Here is a 17,046-nt window from a genome sequence, read left to right on the forward strand (position 1 = left end):
ACATATATATACAACCCGCTCGCAAAACCCCCCGCTAACACCCCACCCCCCGATACCCTATTTTCCCGCTGACATACGCGCGGCACAAAACCCCCCCCCCCCCCCCCCCCCCCCACCCCCCTTTTCAAGCGACCGCCCTCCGCACCCTCGCCTCCTCGGAACCCCCCGGCCCAGGCACGACCTCGAAGCCGATAGAGCGCCGGCTCCGGCTGCGGCGGCCGGCGCGCGCGCCGCCGTCGCCGTACTGCTCGTCGAACTTGCGGATCGCCTTGAGGCTCTCCATGTCGTCGCTGATGCTGGCGCTGATCTCGGCGAGCGCCCGGTCGAAGTGCGCGCGCGTCAGAACCCTCCTCTTCGCGGGGCTGGCCGTGGCTGTGGCGGTAGCGGCCTCTTTGTCGGTATCGGGCGAGGAGGAGGGGGAGGCGCACTCGTCTGCAGGGCTGACGTTGCCGGCTACTACTGCTGATGCTGCTGCTGTTGCGGCGGAGGCGGTGGCGGCCCTCTGGGCGTGGACCTCCTCGCGTACGGCGTGCATGGCGGCCGAGACGCAGAGGTTCTTGAGGTCTGAGCCCGAGTAGAGCTCCGTCTCGGCGGCGAGGGCGGACAGCGAGACCCCCGCGCCGGACCCCGCGCCGCCGCCGTCGTCGAGGGCCTCGTCGCGGAGGACGACGCGGAGGATGGCCTCGCGCTCGGCGCGCAGGGGGAGGTCGACGAGCATCTTGCGGGGCAGGCGGCGGAGGACGGCCTCGTCGAGGTCGAATGGCCGGTTGGTGGCGACCATGATGAAGGCGCGCATGTCGGTCAGGCCGTCCCACTCGCGCAGGAACTGGGTGATGGTCTCGCGGTGGGCGGCGCGCCCGTGGCCCGAGTGGCGCGAGCCCAGGAGCGCGTCCGCCTCGTCGAGGAAGATGACGGCCGGCGAGAGCTTGCGCGCGAGTGAGAAGACGGCCCGCACGTTCTTCTCGCTCTGGCCCACGTACATGTCGTTGATGCTGGCGGCGCTCACCTCGAGCATGTTGGCCCCGCTCTCCTTGGCGACGGCTTTGGCCAGGAGTGTCTTGCCTGTGCCGGGCGGGCCGTAGAGGAGGCATCCGGGTATCCGCTCCGTCTTGAGGACGCCGTACGAGAACTCCTCGGGCCGGACGAGGGAGAGGGACGTCAGCGCGATGAGGGACTCCTTGGTGGCTTCCGGAGCGATGATGTCGTCAAACGTGGTGCGGATGTCCTTGGCGTTGATCAGACCCGAGAGGAGTTTCTTCTCGTGGCTGTCGTAATTCTTCGACGTGCTGTTGCTGCTGCTGCTGCTGTCCCCCGATTCCTCCGGATCCATGGACATGAAGGGGTGATCGTTTGAATTGCCGGCAGTAAACACCGGTGAGAAGTAGGGTGGATGGACGGGGTAAAGGTCTGCCCATTGCTTATCCCTGGCCTCCATTGTGCTGAGGGCCTTCCTCAGAAGGGCCGTGTCAAATTTAGGGGGACGTGAAGTCTCGCTGCCCAGCATCAACGTGGCTATCCGGTAGACCCACTGGACATCGTAGATGCCCTTGCCTAGGTCAACGGCCGGGCTAGTAGTGGTCATGCCGTCGTCGACCAAATCGGGGCTGAACGCGATTGAAGGCGAGTTACCCACAAGCGACCGAATCATGGTGCTAATGTTGTCCAGGTTTTCCTGAATGGCCTCCCTCTTCTCCCACTTGACTTTGTCATGGAACTTCTCAGACACGTGGAATGGTATTACATGAAAGTCTTCCTTGCTCATCTGCAAAAGCGTCCGCCACTGGGGCGCAGTCTGGATGTCGCTCGACGATGAGCCGATGAGAATGGCTCGTCTTCCGTTCTGCCACATACGGTCGACAATCGACCGGATCTTGTTTACGATGCCTTCGGCCAAGGAGTTTAGCTCCAGATAATCGTGGATATGAACGATCAGGTTTTTTCGGGTTGGAGACTGGGTGCTAGATTTCCGTCTGATATCGGCAGCTTCGATGAGTTGCTCCAGGACTCGGCCGATCTTGATATCGTCCCATCGGTCATCGGAGGATCCTCCAAGCAGGAAGGAATCCTTTCTAGGCGTGACAGATCTCATACGGGAAGGGATGGAGATGAATAAGTTGCCGATATCCTCAGGGTCGGACCCTGAGTCCGACCTTGGCAGGAGCCTTCCGTTCATCTCAGCAGCAGCATAGCCGAGCATGGAGGTTGAACTCCTTGACCAGTATGGAGTTTGTCCCAGGTAACCGCCAACAATGCGGGCGATGCTTGAAGCGTCCAAATGCACCACATCTGCCTCAAGTTCGGCGGCGATGTCTCTGATGACAGTCGCTGCCACGTTGTGGCCTTTGTAATTCAAGGGTGACAGAACCGTAACTGGCCGGTTCAGTCTCCTTGACGGCGTGTTATGGGGGCCGACAGCGGCCAGCTCAGTCCGGGCCGTGGCTAGAAGTTCCAGACATGCTGAGCGCTCGGGTCCATCGGGGCGCTTGAGTAAGGGGCTCTGGAATAGGGACTGCACTGGCCGTAACCGGTCCAAGAGCCGTTCGAGATTGCCAGAGCTGAAGTTCTGTATGATATGCTCAACTTCTGAACCGTTAATAAGCTCAGCTTTTGAGAGTTCCTTCAGGAGATGCTCCGTGTCCTCCTGGCCGGCGATGCGCCGTGGATTGAGGAGGGAAACATGATTCCTTGTAAACCAGGCGGGGGGGTTGAATGGGGGGGCCTCGTCCACCGTCCTTCCTCTCAGGGCCCGGACTCGGGAGGATCCGTAGCCCTGGCTCCTCAATGACTCTTTGTATGCATCTGTGCTCGGGGTCGGGGTCGTCGAGGTTGGAGTCGGGGTGGCATCATTGGGCTTCTGGGTCTCGTCGGCCTTGCTGGGAGAGCCGTCATCAGCAACCGGCTTGTCGGGCAGTTCGTTTTCACCTCTGCTAGCATTGGTGTCATCCGGGCGAGCGCGCCTTGGTGACGACGTCCGGAAAGATCTGGCGTCGAGGTGTCGGATGTGCGCAGGGCTGTCGAGGGCGACGCGGGGCAGTGAATGGGTGCGCGTCGCCGAAAACAGGGCGCGAGCCCTAGCGGCAGGCATTCGTGAGGTAACTGTGACGAGCCTTCAACATCGGTATCGGCCCCAATGGCTCTTGACGTGCGATGGCGGCTCTGGGTTACTTTGGCGGCGTTGAGGAAATGCGGCGAAGGCTTACAAGAATTAGTCCATTGTTGCTGCTATTTTTCGTAGGAACCAACAGGGTGGAAGGATCCTATTGGTTGTAGATTAGATAAGGGGTATGGCCTTGCACATCGCGGGGCAGTCAAATTGCGTCTTAACAACCATAGATCCTTCCACAATACATCATCACCACTTTTAGCTGAGAACATGCCAATCAACTGGTAGCTGTGCTGCCCGTCGCAAGGTATGCCTGCCACGTGCTGCACTCTGAAGTACCACTACCAGGACCAATGTTGTTGAGATTATGGACCTCCACGGGTGTTGCCACGAGACAAGGAGAAACCTATACGCTCTATGAGCTCGAATTATCCTGGTTACATTTTAATACAAGAGACCACAGTCTGATGCCTTATCACTCTACCTCTTAGTGTATCGACATGGCATCATGAGGTTCCGTTCCAGCCCCACTAACCCTCAGTGCTAGCCCTCACCCCCTCGGCCATCAGGGCATTCTTATATAAGTTCTGCGCGTGACTAAGGCTCTCGATGGTCGGTGCAAAGAGAGCTAGAACGGACTCCCTGCCGCCCTTGACCATCCTCGGATGCCAGTTCTTTATTCTCTTCTTCGTCTTGTTGTAATACGCAACGATATCCTGTTTCTTCTGCTCAATAGTCTGGATGCGAACCGCCTCAGCCTCCTCTGCCAACGCCTCGATTCTCTCCATGGACCGCTTCAGGGACTCAACGTGGTATGTAAGCTCTTGGGCTCGATCTGGGTCGCCAGAAAGGAAGGCATTCCAGAACTGCCGCAGGAACTCGGTGGTCGTGGCATTGGTGATATAACAACGCTGCGTGATAGGACGTGGAATCCCCATCGGCGATGTCTCGTCATCGCTTAGGCCGTATGTCTCTGCGCGCTTCTTCTTCATGCCTCCTAAGATCTGAGTTTGGGCTTCTCTCCTCGCCGTTCGCGACCCGACGTGATCTCGCTTTGTCTCCTCGTCGCTATCGCTCTCGTCGTCGATGCCAATGCCTCGGTGGAGATCGAGCCCACCAGCGCCATCTTCGTCTAGCGTCTCAAGGTCCCCTTGGATCTCAAAGAGGACGTCGGATGGGACTTGCTTCTCGTATACCTTCGCATCCTCGGACTTGTTCGAATCCTGGGTCGAAAAGAACCTGCTCTGCTCCTTGACGTTAAGGGCTATGCGGCTGGCTTCCACGTTGCCGCGAAGGTCACGAAGCATGAGTTCGTTGTAGGTTTGTTCGTCCATGCCGCTAGCCCTAACAGGGTCATGGTCGGCCGGCGCAACGTTGGCCATGATCTTCTCGCTCAAGCTGTTCAGCGATCTAATAATGGGAATGTTGGACCGAGGCCGCATCTCCACATCACTCCGGTTTCCACTCTTGACGCCCCCTTGGTTCTCCTCATTGCCCTCGAGATCGATCGTATGAGGCACTACCTGCGTATTGATCCTACTCGCAAAGGCAACTATGTTGTCGGCCTCGTTGTATCTGTCGAAGACGGAATCCGGGTTGTCGTTGTCCGTGACCCGTTCCCCTCTGAGCTTCTTGGAGAGCTTGCTCAGGAAGAAGCGTGACCAAAACTCGCTCTCAGAAAGCTTGGGAACGTTCTCGTTGTAGATCCTCTTGACCAACGGATGTTGCTGGAAGATCATCTGAACCTGCTCAACAGTGATATTGAGCTTGAGCTCGCCATCAACCGTACGTGGCTTGACAGTGGATAGCACATTGTACGATCCCTTCTTCTGGCTCGTCTCAATCGCATGGGAACGGAGGAGGTTCGTTCTTGTCGACCAAAATTGCGAATTGAAAGCCCCATCCGAGATTGAATCGGGTTTTGTTGCCCTGGCATCCATATAAGTTTGGTGGAGCGCTCGATCTTTCTTCATGAGGGATTGCTGCAGCTCAATGTCTGTTTTCAACACGCTGTCGTCAAACCACCTAGTCGAAGACGTGGTCGAGTTTGCGGTGCTGGCGAAGGCCATGGCCGCAGATTGGCCACCACCGTTGGTCGCCGACTGGCCTGGTTCCGCCGCTTTTGGGTCTGGCTGTGACGCCCTTGGCAAGTTTGGGTCATTGTTGCGGATGTCGGCGAGGAGTCTGGACAGGGCATCCTTCACGGCATTTGCCTCTGCCCTGGCATCGAACGGAGAGTTGAAGTGGAAGAGGTACGCGACTGGCTCCCCCTCTCCGGATTGGGGTTTCTCAAATATCTTCAGCATGACCTTAGGTGAGCTGTCCGGTGTTTGCTGGAGATCTGTGGTGCGCGGTTAGTCTCGCGGTCAACGCAGCTGAGCGTCATAATGAGAGGCTCGCTCACTGGTGATGTTCAGTACGGTCAGCGAGACGACTGGCGGCCCAGTGCCCGGTAGAGGGGTCCAGGTGACCGATTTCTGGTCATCAGAAAGTGTGATGAGGCCATCTTTCTTCTTGTAGGCAGCCTTGCCTTGTGCCACCGCCGCCATGGTCGGCAAACGCGACTTCTCTGCACGGCGGATCTCTCAGGCCGCTCTAGCCCAGCTCCAACGAGGCAAGGCCCTTTCAATCCACGTCTATGGCTTATGGCTCGGGGTCATCTCGAGCAATCACAAGTCCTGCACCAAACCTAGGATGATGACACTGCGTACTTATGCCCGCTGTCCATGAAGACTCCCGTGGAAATTTCCGTTCAATACGACCAGAGATATATGAGTTCAGCTGTTTTGAGTTTCTCAGGCCGAGTAGGTTCCACGAAGCTGCTTCTGATGTTGGCGCCGCTTGCCTTGCAGAGCTAAGCAGGGCTGAGTGGCAAATTGTGGCGAGTTGTGGCGCTCACCCTTAATTTCTTGGGTGGTGATACAAGAGTGACTTCTGTGATGGAAAGCTTCAGGTTCAGTTCCACTTTCACCCTTGCGGCCGAGCCTGGCCCATTCATTGGGTGGGGGCATGGACTTGCCGACGGATGTCAAGGCACCTGTTTTTTCAACTTGGAAGGCGTTTGGTGTTAGACCCAATTCCACTGGAAGAGCTTCGCGAATGGTGACTTGCGTCATACTGTGAGACAACAGCTGCCAGAGGTTCCATTGGGGTATCCCATTAGATAAATCATGCATTGTCTAACCCAGCATGACGGATCCTCGACCAGTCAATTCTCACAGTTTGGCACACGGTACTTACTGTGGCGCCTCTTGTGGGTCATGTGCTGCGCTGAGATTGCGCACCCTGGTTGGCTGCGACTATTGAAGCAATGCTCGGTGGGCTCGGATTGGTTAGGGGAATCGGCAATGACAGTCATCTCAGGACCGGCTTAGCCGTCATCCTTGAATTTGTTTCCGTATTCTTGCCGTTGAGACCAGCCGACAAATACAAACCAAGGTAGTCCGTCACTGCCTCACTGCATCTCTACCTACCTTTATACTTTCTCCGCCACTCCTTTCTTTCCAATCTCCGATTTGGGGCTTTTCTGGGGGACGGAGTTCTATCTTCCATTGTTACCGACGTCGTCTGTACGGCCTCTTGTCCTGACCACAATCCGGCTTCATTCCTGCCCCTGGGCAACCTAATACGCGCAAACATCATTGCACGATGCTGCGAAGCTCCATTTGCAAGGCCGGCAGCCGGGTGCTGCACGGCGCAGCTCGGTCAAGCTCGTCGGCATGTTTCTCAATGCCCTCTGCCGGCGCAAGCTGGAAGCTCGCATCGTGCCGCCGCCCATTGGCCATCTCGACTCACAAGAGATACGCTTCCGCATTATCGAGCCCGCCCGATCCGAACGACAACTTCCTCTCCGGCAATACCGCAAATTATATCGACGAGATGTACTTGCAGTGGAAGGAGGATCCCAAGAGCGTCCACGTCTCGTGGCAGATCTACTTCAAGAACATGGAGAGTGGCGACATGCCCATTTCCCAGGCATTCACACCTCCCCCATCCCTGGTTCCTGCTTCCCCAGCCATCGTGCCCAACGTGGCGGGAGCAGGCGTCGGCATCGGCGAGGGCTCCGACGTCACAAACCATCTGAAGGTGCAGCTCCTAGTGCGCGCATACCAGGCACGAGGCCACCACAAGGCGAACATCGATCCTCTCGGCATTCGCAACGAGTCAAAAGGGTTTGGTAACATCAAGCCGAAGGAACTGTCGCTCGAGTACTACCAGTTTACCGATAAGGATCTCGATGCCGAATTCAGCCTCGGTCCTGGCATCCTGCCACGATTCAAAAAGGAGGGCAGGGAGAAGATGACGCTCCGAGAGATCGTTGCCGCGTGCGAGAACATCTACTGCGGTTCGTACGGCGTCGAATTCATCCATATCCCTGACAGGGAAAAGTGTGACTGGCTCCGGGAACGCATTGAGGTTCCGCAGCCGTTCAAGTACACAATCGATGAGAAGAGACGGATCCTAGACCGATTGATCTGGAGCTCCAGCTTCGAGTCCTTCCTCGCTACCAAGTACCCCAACGACAAGCGGTTCGGCCTCGAGGGCTGCGAGACCTTGGTTCCCGGCATGAAGGCTCTCATTGACCGAAGTGTTGATTACGGTGTCAAGGACATCGTTATCGGAATGCCGCATCGTGGTCGTCTCAACGTCCTGAGCAACGTCGTCAGGAAACCCAACGAGTCGATCTTCAGTGAATTCGCGGGTACGGCTGCCGGCGAGGACGAAGGCTCTGGTGACGTCAAATACCATTTGGGCATGAATTTTGAGCGCCCTACACCGTCGGGCAAGCGCGTGCAGCTTTCCCTGGTCGCAAATCCTTCGCACTTGGAGGCCGAGGACCCGGTTGTTCTCGGCAAGACTCGTGCCATCCAACACTATAACAATGATGAGCAGACCCATCGCACTGCGATGGGTGTCCTGCTCCATGGCGATGCTGCCTTTGCCGCCCAGGGCGTTGTCTACGAGTGCCTGGGCTTCCACTCGCTTCCGGCTTTCTCTACTGGCGGCACCATCCACCTGGTCGTGAATAACCAGATCGGTTTCACCACAGACCCTCGTTTCGCCCGGTCTACTGCTTACTGCACGGATATCGCCAAGGCTATTGACGCCCCGGTCTTCCATGTCAACGCTGATGACGTTGAAGCCGTTAACTTCGTCTGTCAACTGGCGGCTGACTGGCGTGCCGAGTTCAAGCAGGATGTCATTATCGACATGGTCTGCTATCGCAAGCACGGCCACAACGAGACTGACCAGCCGTCTTTCACACAGCCGCTCATGTACAAGCGCATCCAGTCTCACGACCCCCAGATCGAGATCTACGTCAACCAGCTCATGAAGGAGGGCACGTTTACCAAGGAGGACATCGAGGAGCACAAGCAATGGGTGTGGGGCATGCTGGAAGACAGCTTTTCCAAGTCCAAGGACTACCAGCCAACCTCGAAAGAATGGACGACTTCGGCCTGGAACGGATTCAAGTCCCCCAAGGAGTTGGCAATCGAGGTTCTCCCTCACAATCCTACCGGCGTGGATAAGCATACGCTGCAACACATTGGCGAAGTCATTGGATCAGCACCCGAGGGGTTCCAAGTCCATCGCAACCTCAAGCGTATTCTCTCGAACCGGACCAAGAGCGTTCTCGAAGGAAAGAACATTGACTGGTCAACCGCCGAAGCCTTGGCCTTTGGCTCGCTTGTCACGGAAGGTCACCATGTCCGTGTCTCTGGCCAGGATGTTGAGCGTGGTACCTTCTCCCAGAGGCATTCCGTCTTCCACGACCAGGAGAATGAGGACACATACACCCCTCTGCAGCATGTCAGCAAGGACCAAGGCAAGTTCGTCATCTCGAACTCGTCACTCAGCGAATTCGGTGCCCTTGGTTTCGAATACGGCTACTCCCTGACCTCCCCCAACGCCCTGGTCATGTGGGAGGCTCAGTTCGGCGACTTCGCCAACAACGCCCAGTGTATCATCGACCAGTTCATTGCATCGGGCGAGGTCAAGTGGATGCAGCGAACCGGCCTTGTCATGTCCTTGCCTCACGGCTATGACGGCCAGGGTCCCGAACACTCCTCCGGCCGTCTCGAGCGATACCTCCAGCTCTGCAACGAGGACCCGCGAGTCTTCCCGTCCGATGATAGGTCTCAGCGGCAACACCAGGACTGCAACATGCAGATCGCTTACATGACTACCCCTGCCAACCTGTTCCACATTCTCCGGCGCCAAATGAACAGGCAATTCCGGAAGCGTATGTTCCCCATTTTGACCATTGCACTGCCCGTTTCTTGGTACTAACTCTGGCAATAGCTCTCATCATTTTCTTCTCCAAAGCTCTCCTGCGTCATCCTGTTGCTCGCTCCGACCTTGACGAATTCACCGGCGATTCCCAGTTCCACTGGATCATCCCGGACCCAGCTCACGGGTCAGGTGGTCTCAAGTCTCATGACGAGATCGAGCGCGTCATTCTCTGCTCCGGCCAGGTGTACACTGCCCTGCTAAAATACCGTACCGATAACAACATCGACAATGTCGCGATTACACGCATTGAGCAACTTCACCCCTTCCCATGGCAGCAACTGCGGGAGAACCTTGACCAATACCCCAACGCCAAGACCATCGTCTGGGCCCAGGAGGAACCCCTCAATGCTGGCGCTTGGAGCTTCACCCAACCCCGAATTGAGACTCTGCTGAACCAGACCGAGTTCCACGACCGGAAACACGTCATGTATGCCGGCCGTAGCCCGAGCGCGTCCGTTGCCACTGGTCTCAAATCAACACACACCAAGGAGGAACAAGAATTCCTGGAAATGGCTTTCTCGGTCAAGCAGGACAAACTCAAGGGAGAGTAGGAGTAGTAAGGAAGAAGCAATGATGTTGGAGGGCAACTCCGTCACGTCCAACGGGGTTCGAGGGTCATAGACAAAAAAAAAAGAACTCAAAACATTCGAGAATGGGTAGCCAGGGAGGGAACGCGGAGGGCCGGTTGTGGTTGTAGAGTATTTGTATACCTGCAAAAACAAAAAAGAAGCTTCTCTTTGCAGAAGCTTCTGTGTACCAGTCAGAACATGAAGATCGCTTTCAACCATCTTATACAGCATTAATTTATCGTGCGGGCGTCATGGTAGCACTATGGTGTCTCCTTTCCCTTAGATTGTGGGTATATACACAGTGATGGAAGCGACGGGGTCAGATATCCTATTATGTTACCTGCCACGGCCGGATAACGCCATCGTCACCAGATGTCACCAGCATCTCTTCTTCTCCTCTCCGCTCCGTTCCAGGATCAAACCTCTTACACCAGGTGATGTGGTTGATTTCGTACGGTCCGTGTCCGTTGGAGACTGTCCCGAGCACTCGCCACTCACCCGACGAAGGATGGTACTCGTTCGTTTGATTCGCATCGTCTTGCTCTGCCGGCTGTGTGGAGGGTTGTCCCGTTGGTGTACCGTCTCCTCCCTGGACTCCCGTTATCTGGTCCTCTCCATATACAGCAATGATTCCATCGCTACCAGTGCTCGCCACCAGCCCCGAGGCAGCACTCCAGGAGGCTGAATAGATATCCCGAGTGTGAATCTTTGGTAGTACGGCTGTACAATCCCAGTCTTCCTGGAGGCTCCTCCTCATCGTATTGGGAATGCCACCCAGCCCGGAATGGAAGACGTGATTGCCTCCGGCACTACCGGCCCCGCCGTCCTCCTCGCCGTCCTTGTCCTCGCGGAGGGTCCATATCCGGATCGTCTGGTCGGCAGAGAAGGTTAGCAGCCTCGGGAACCTGTCGGCCCTCGGCGCGGGCTCCCACTGCAGGCCCCATACGGTCTCGGCGTGGCCCTCGAGCACGGCGACGCACACCCACTCGCCGTCGCCGTCCTCGCGCCAGACGCGCACCGTGTTGTCGTAGCTCGCGCTCGCCAGCACGTCGGCGCTGTACCGGCCGGCGCCGGCACTGTTGCGGCCGGGCACGTCGGGGCACCACGCGACGGCCTTGACGTCGCCGTCGTGCTCGTTGAGCACCGCCACCGTCTCCCACTCGTCTTCGGCCTCGGACGCCCCGACGTCCTCCCATATCCACACCGACTTGTCCCGGCTGCACGTCGCGAGGTACTGCCCCGACGGCGAGAACGCCGCCGCCTTGATCTCGTTCTCGTGGCCCTCCAGCACCAGCGTGAACTCCCAGTCGTCGTCCCCGTCCCCGCCCGGGCCGGCCCCGTCACCCCGCTCACGCTCCGAGCTCGAGTCGGATCCGCCGTCAGCCGCCGCCCGCTTCCCCGGTGGTACCGCCGCAGCCGTGACGTCAACCTCCATCTCGTCTCCTCCGGCAACAGGTGCCGCTGCCGCCGCTACGGGTGGCCCGTCAAACGGCACGTCGCCGTCCCACCGCCAGAGCCCCGCCGTGGCGTCGAAGCTGCCGGTGACGAGGCACAGGCGGTGGGGCGGCAGGCCGGGCTTCCAGGCGGCGCAGCGCACGGAGCGAGTGTGCCCGCCCGTCAGGGCGCTGTGCTTGGTCATGGTGGTGAGCGAGAAGACGGTGACGGCGCGGGCATGCGTCGTGGCGAGGAGGGGCAGCGTCGGGTGCGGGGTCGAGGCCCAGGCGCGCTGGTAGAGGTCCGGTGTGAAGGGCGGGAGGGGGGTGAGGTGGACTGGGGGGAGGGGCCCGGCGGCGTCGGGGGGGTGGGATTCTGTGCTCATCGTCGAAAGAAGGGGGCCGAGGTGCACTTTGAGGTGTTTTGGGGGAGGTAAGCGGCGGGGACCGGGTGTCGATGGATCCCCGGGAGTCGGATGTTGGTTAGGGGGGTGCGCCCGGGGTGGGGCAGGATGGTCAACTCGGCGGCGCCCGATTAAATATAGGGCATTGAATGGCTTGGTAGACTGGAAATGGGCTGAATCTCAGGGACAATAGTGTTAGCATGGGAGAGCCACAGGTCCCCGGTCGCTTGGTAAGAGGTGTTTGTTTGGTGGGGTAGCTCGATGATGATTTTCTCTTGTGGATAGGGAGGGATTTCTTATCACCAGCAACTCCGAAAAATATGAGGCCCCACTTCGGCACGATGCAGGTGCAACAGCTCCTGGGCCTTAGAATATTGACAGGGTGGTACACATACATAGATTCTTCTATCAATCTGGATCATGAGTTGTTCCATCTTGGATTATAATCTAAACACTAGAAGCATTGGACGAGCTGGGGAGGGTAATAAGAACAAGTCGACTAGCAATTTGATGCAAGTCGTCTTGCTCCTCGCGACCTCCAATGCATATCCCTTGGCCGGCTATCCCACGCCGCTCCGCAAGGCGTGCTAGGGTAGGCGAGAACCCTCTGCACTTGCTGCAGCTCGCCGGATCCGGCGCCTACTGGGGCCTGGCAGGCATGTGCGGATTATCTACGGAATTTGCTCCCATTTCCTATTGGAGGAAATACTCACGGCCGGACGTGCTATTGTCGCATCTCGGGCCCCGCCTGTCGGGACAATTGAAGGAGACAAGCAACAAGTCCCGTATAAGTTGTGGCATATCTTGCAGAACGGTAAACCAACAATGTTTAATATTGCATCTCCCCTCTCATTATTTTGCTTCTGCGGGAAGTCGAGGAACGCGCGGGCTCATAGCGCCACGCGACATCCAAGCTAGGACGTGGTCGCTGGAGACCCCCATAACTTCCTACGATACTGTACGTCATTCCATCCACCATTCGGTGACATCCCAGCCTCCGTCGCATCCGTCATACCTTAATCATTTAAGATCCACGATTCTGGGGACGTCCAAGGGACGATGCACGTTCCAACTCGACCGGTTTAGCTGACTCTTGACTCGCGCCGGCAGAGTCAAATTGCCAGTATCACGTGCAGGGAACAGAACCACCACCTGTTGTTGCGTCATTGTGGAAGCGAGCTTGGATCTGGGTCAACCTACCTAACCATCGCTGTTTCAACGAACGAACGGGGCGTCGAAAGCACCCAGTTCTGGGAACGGCGAGCAAAGCACAGCTGCCAAACAGAGCCAGCCCACGATAATGTCAAAGTTCTCGAGGGCCCGCCCGGGCCTCCTGCGGCGGCTGGTGCTGCCCACCAGCATCGCCGTGGTCGGAGGCGGCACCCTCTTCTACATGTACCGCCCGCGCAACATCCCTGGATACGAGGGCCCCGCCGTGCCGCCGCCCATCTACGGTGCCGACGGGACCTTCAAGCTGCCGCGGTTCCCGCGAATCAAGCCGCGCGACGAGCAGATTGACGACCTGCGAAAGAGCAGCTCCGCCGTCGCCGGCCAGGGGGAGGAATATGACGTCCTTGTGATAGGAGCGGGGGCAACCGGCACTGGAGTCGCCCTCGACGCTGCCACTCGTGGACTGAAGGTCGCCGTAGTCGAGCGCGACGACTTCAGCTGCGGCACTAGCAGTAAGAGCACCAAGCTGGTGCACGGCGGAGTGCGGTATCTCGAGAAGGCTGTTTGGAACCTGGACTATGCCCAGTACGAGCTTGTCAAGGAGGCGCTCAAGGAACGCAAGTATTTCCTGCAGACGGCGCCGCACCTGAGCATGTGGCTGCCCATTATGCTGCCGCTGGACCAGTGGTGGAAGGTCCCTTACTACTGGGCCGGCACAAAATTCTACGACTTTCTTGCCGGGAGCGAAGGCATCGAGAGCTCCTACTTCTTGACCAAGAGCAAGGCCATTGATGCCTTTCCCATGCTGAAGCGGACCGGCTTGGTCGGCGCACTCATCTACTACGACGGGGCGCACAATGATTCTCGCATGAACGTGTCTATCGGCCTGACCGCAGCATTGTACGGCGCAACGGTTGTGAACCACATGGAGGTTACTGGTCTCTTAAAGAATTCCGAGGGCAGGCTCTGCGGTGCCAAGGTCAAGGATCTCATACGCGAGAGGAATGGAGAGGCGGCAGAGGACTTCGAGATCAAGGCAAAATGCATCATCAACTGCACAGGGCCCTTCACAGACGGTATCCGCAAGTTGGACGACCCTGGCTGCAAGGAGATTGTTGCGCCGGCATCCGGCGTCCACGTCATTCTACCGGGATACTACAGCCCCGGCAAGATGGGCCTGATCGACCCGAAAACGTCGGACGGGAGAGTCATTTTCTTCCTCCCATGGCAAGGCAACACCATTGCTGGCACCACGGACGAACCAGCTGAGATTTCCAAGAACCCCCTCCCGGACGAGAAGTCCATCCAGTGGATCCTGAAAGAGATCAGTCACTACTTGTCCCCGGACATCAATGTCCGTCGGGGTGACGTCCTAGCTGCCTGGTCTGGTCTCCGCCCTCTCGTCAAGGACCCCAAGGCGAAAAATACCGAGTCCCTTGTCCGCAACCATCTCATCGACATCTCCGACTCTGGCCTCGTTACCTGCGCCGGCGGCAAGTGGACAACTTACCGCCAGATGGCCGAGGAATGTGTCGATGCCGCCGTGAAGGAGTTCGGCCTGAGCGTCCGACCCGTCACCGACGCGCCACGCGTCAGCGGGACCGAGGCCATCGATGACGGCGCAAGCCTCGACGGCTCATGCCAGACGCACCGAGTGAGGCTGATCGGCGCGCACGGCTTCAGCAGGACCTTGTTCATCCACCTCATCCAGCACTTTGGCGTCGAGACCGAGGTCGCGAAACACCTCACCGAGAGCTACGGCGACCGTGCGTGGACCGTCGCGGCGCTCTGCAAGCCCACTGAGAAGAGGTTCCCGGCCCGCGGCGAGCGCATCTCGTTGCTGTACCCGTTCGTCGACGGGGAGATCCGCTATGCTGTCAGGCACGAATATGCACAGACGGCGGTGGATGTGCTGGCGAGGAGAACCAGGCTCGCTTTCCTGAACGCGCAGGCTACGCTGGAAGCGCTCCCCAAGATCATCGATATCATGACGGAGGAGCTGAAGTGGGATAAGAAGAGACAGGATCTTGAGTGGAGAGAGAGTAAGTCTTGCGGCCCCTTCTGTTCTTTAAACTCGTCCTCGGATGCTAACATTGCGTTTCCTAGCTGTCTCCTTCCTGGAGTCGATGGGCCTGCCGCACCCGATGCTCTCAACGACGAGGAAGCAAGTCGAGCAGGGGAAGCTTGACTTCTCGACCTCATTGGAGTATAAGATGTACTCTAGACACGATAAACCAACCGAGGACTAACGCCTTGGCTCAACTGATCGTCCTGAGGATTGCATTGGATAAATAAAAAAAAGACGGTGTTGGTATCAGCCTAGTCATCATGTTTGGAGCATTTGCATAATGGGTTGGTCATCATTTGCTAGTATCTATGTATTGTAATGTAAATGGTGTTCTTGTCCTTGTTGAATTCCTCGTGGCTTGCGCAGGATAGCCTACTGGTTAGACAGCCAGCAGGATATGTATGCATGCCATTCCCGATAATTTTCTTGGTCGCAGCAACATGTCAAAATGGATATTGGTGTTGGCTATCTTTCCGCTGAGACAGGTGACATCGGTGGTAGGGGAGGGTCGTCTTTCCACACCGAAGGAAGTAGCAACCAAGGGGGCCGGACGGGTCCTTAAGTGAGGTCTCGATCCTCCGGACCAAGATGAGCCCGTCACCGACCCTCCCACTCAGCAAACATCTTAAGCCTCAGATATTACTAGTAGTATTTATGACCCGCTTCGCGACAGTGGGATACGGGGCCACCCATGGCTACCACCGCCGCCCTAAGGCGCGACGCCCGGCAACCTCGTCGCGACGGGATTAAAGATAGGGGGAATGGCCCGAACGCACGAGAGAGACGCACCAGGCACTGGAGGTGCGGTTCCTCCGAGTCCGAGGAAACCTTCCTATCCTCCGAAAGCAGCATCTGGCTCGCCTCACCGCTCCGCACGCCCAGTCCCCCGAGCGTCGTGTATGCTCCCGCCGACGCAGCCCGACGTGTCTCCCAGGACGCGAACTTTGACACCCCTTTTCCAACACCGCCACCTACTCCACCTCCTCTTCCAACCGACGCATCAACCACGACACAGGACAACCCCCCGCCCCTCTCAACAACCTCCAGCAAACCAATCCCCACCCCCCGGAGTCCACAACTGACCAGCAACCTACCCTCACCGACAACAACGACAACAACAACCACCCCACCTCCACCAACCCCCCTCCCCTTCCCCCTACAACCCCGCTACTCGCCCCCACACCGCAACCCCACCCCGCCCGGCCTCCCCTCCTACGTCCCCGCCGGCCCCGCACCCGCCCGCCGACCCATCCGCCGCCCGGGCCTACTCCTGCTCCCGCCGCAGACACCGCCAGCGCAGCAGCAACAACAACAACGGCTGGAGCAGCCGCAGCCCTGGTACCCGCCGCGCAGCGCCCACGCCCTGATGCGGCACCACCCGTACCTCGCCGCCGCCGCCGCCGGGGGTCGTCCCGGGTGGATCGATGGTCGGGGCGGAGTGGTGAAGGGGGAGGGGGGTGGGGAGGGACGGGATCGGGATCGGGTTGGTGCTGGGATTGGTGATGTGGGGGGTGTCGCTGGCCATGCCGAGGGGGAGGATGAGGATGGGTGGAGTGTTGGGGGGGGTTCGTCGTCGTGGGTTGGGTGGAGGGTTTGTTGTTGTTGGTGGGATGATGGGGATGGGGGTGCTGGGGAGGGGGTGTTTTGGGGGTGATTGCGGGAGAGAGCTGGCAAGGGGTGTTGGGTTTGTTGTGTGGAAGGACTAGATGGGAAAGGGACGGTGCGTAGGACGACTCGACCGAACTTCCTGGTGTATATCTCTAGGCCTAGAAGTAACCGACTCCCCGGGAAATAAAAGGGGTATGCACATCCCTTCCTAACCACACGTGTCGTTAAGTCACTCTTCTTCATCTGCACAGGTCTCACTTCGAGGGCCTATTATACTCTTATGTCATGGCTCGTATATTTTGAAAACCACCAACAGTGCTATGCAATTAGTCTTAAAACGACAGTCATGTTTCTTTTGGTCTCATTCCCCCCAAATCAAATGTGTCCTCGCCCTTCC

The 17,046-nt window shown here is 58.0% G+C and overlaps 6 protein-coding genes across 6 annotated transcripts; 3 read left to right on the forward strand and 3 right to left on the reverse strand.

The window, feature by feature from the left end:
- Nucleotides 1–124: 124 nt before the first annotated feature.
- Nucleotides 125–3,085, reverse strand: QBC33DRAFT_565167 (uncharacterized protein; the record flags this gene model as incomplete). Its single annotated transcript, XM_060430412.1, has 1 exon — nt 125–3,085. One exon carries the CDS (start codon nt 3,083–3,085, stop codon nt 125–127), a length of 2,961 nt encoding a protein of 986 aa, XP_060288916.1.
- A 361-nt stretch (nt 3,086–3,446) lies between these two features.
- On the reverse strand, nt 3,447–5,775 carry QBC33DRAFT_27612 (putative tfiih p62 subunit domain-protein). Its single transcript, XM_060423216.1, has 2 exons — nt 5,508–5,775; nt 3,447–5,444 (listed from the first exon to the last, which is right to left on the reverse strand). Exons 1-2 carry the CDS (start codon nt 5,650–5,652, stop codon nt 3,634–3,636), a joined length of 1,956 nt encoding a protein of 651 aa, XP_060288917.1. The 5' UTR covers nt 5,653–5,775; the 3' UTR covers nt 3,447–3,633.
- An 839-nt stretch (nt 5,776–6,614) lies between these two features.
- QBC33DRAFT_27597 (putative oxoglutarate dehydrogenase) lies at nt 6,615–10,123 on the forward strand. Its single transcript, XM_060423214.1, has 2 exons — nt 6,615–9,347; nt 9,407–10,123. The coding sequence occupies exons 1-2, from the start codon at nt 6,752–6,754 to the stop codon at nt 9,946–9,948; spliced, it is 3,138 nt and encodes a 1,045-aa protein (XP_060288918.1). The 5' UTR covers nt 6,615–6,751; the 3' UTR covers nt 9,949–10,123.
- QBC33DRAFT_27598 (putative cytosolic iron-sulfur protein assembly protein 1 protein) lies at nt 10,124–12,004 on the reverse strand. The gene has a single exon (XM_060423215.1). The coding sequence runs from the start codon at nt 11,783–11,785 to the stop codon at nt 10,298–10,300; it is 1,488 nt and encodes a 495-aa protein (XP_060288919.1). The 5' UTR covers nt 11,786–12,004; the 3' UTR covers nt 10,124–10,297.
- Nucleotides 12,005–13,103: 1,099 nt separating this feature from the next.
- Nucleotides 13,104–15,222, forward strand: QBC33DRAFT_443965 (FAD dependent oxidoreductase-domain-containing protein; the record flags this gene model as incomplete). Its single annotated transcript, XM_060424249.1, has 2 exons — nt 13,104–15,015; nt 15,080–15,222. 2 exons carry the CDS (start codon nt 13,104–13,106, stop codon nt 15,220–15,222), a joined length of 2,055 nt encoding a protein of 684 aa, XP_060288920.1.
- A 510-nt stretch (nt 15,223–15,732) lies between these two features.
- Nucleotides 15,733–16,695, forward strand: QBC33DRAFT_554154 (uncharacterized protein; the record flags this gene model as incomplete). The annotated part of the gene is made up of 1 exon (XM_060429482.1): nt 15,733–16,695. One exon carries the CDS (start codon nt 15,733–15,735, stop codon nt 16,693–16,695), a length of 963 nt encoding a protein of 320 aa, XP_060288921.1.
- Between the last annotated feature and the right edge of the window lie 351 nt (nt 16,696–17,046).

The sequence above is a fragment of the Phialemonium atrogriseum genome, assembly GCF_030411735.1.
Source record: "Phialemonium atrogriseum strain 8032-3 unplaced genomic scaffold QBC33scaffold_1, whole genome shotgun sequence".
Classification (NCBI taxonomy): domain Eukaryota; kingdom Fungi; phylum Ascomycota; class Sordariomycetes; order Cephalothecales; family Cephalothecaceae; genus Phialemonium; species Phialemonium atrogriseum.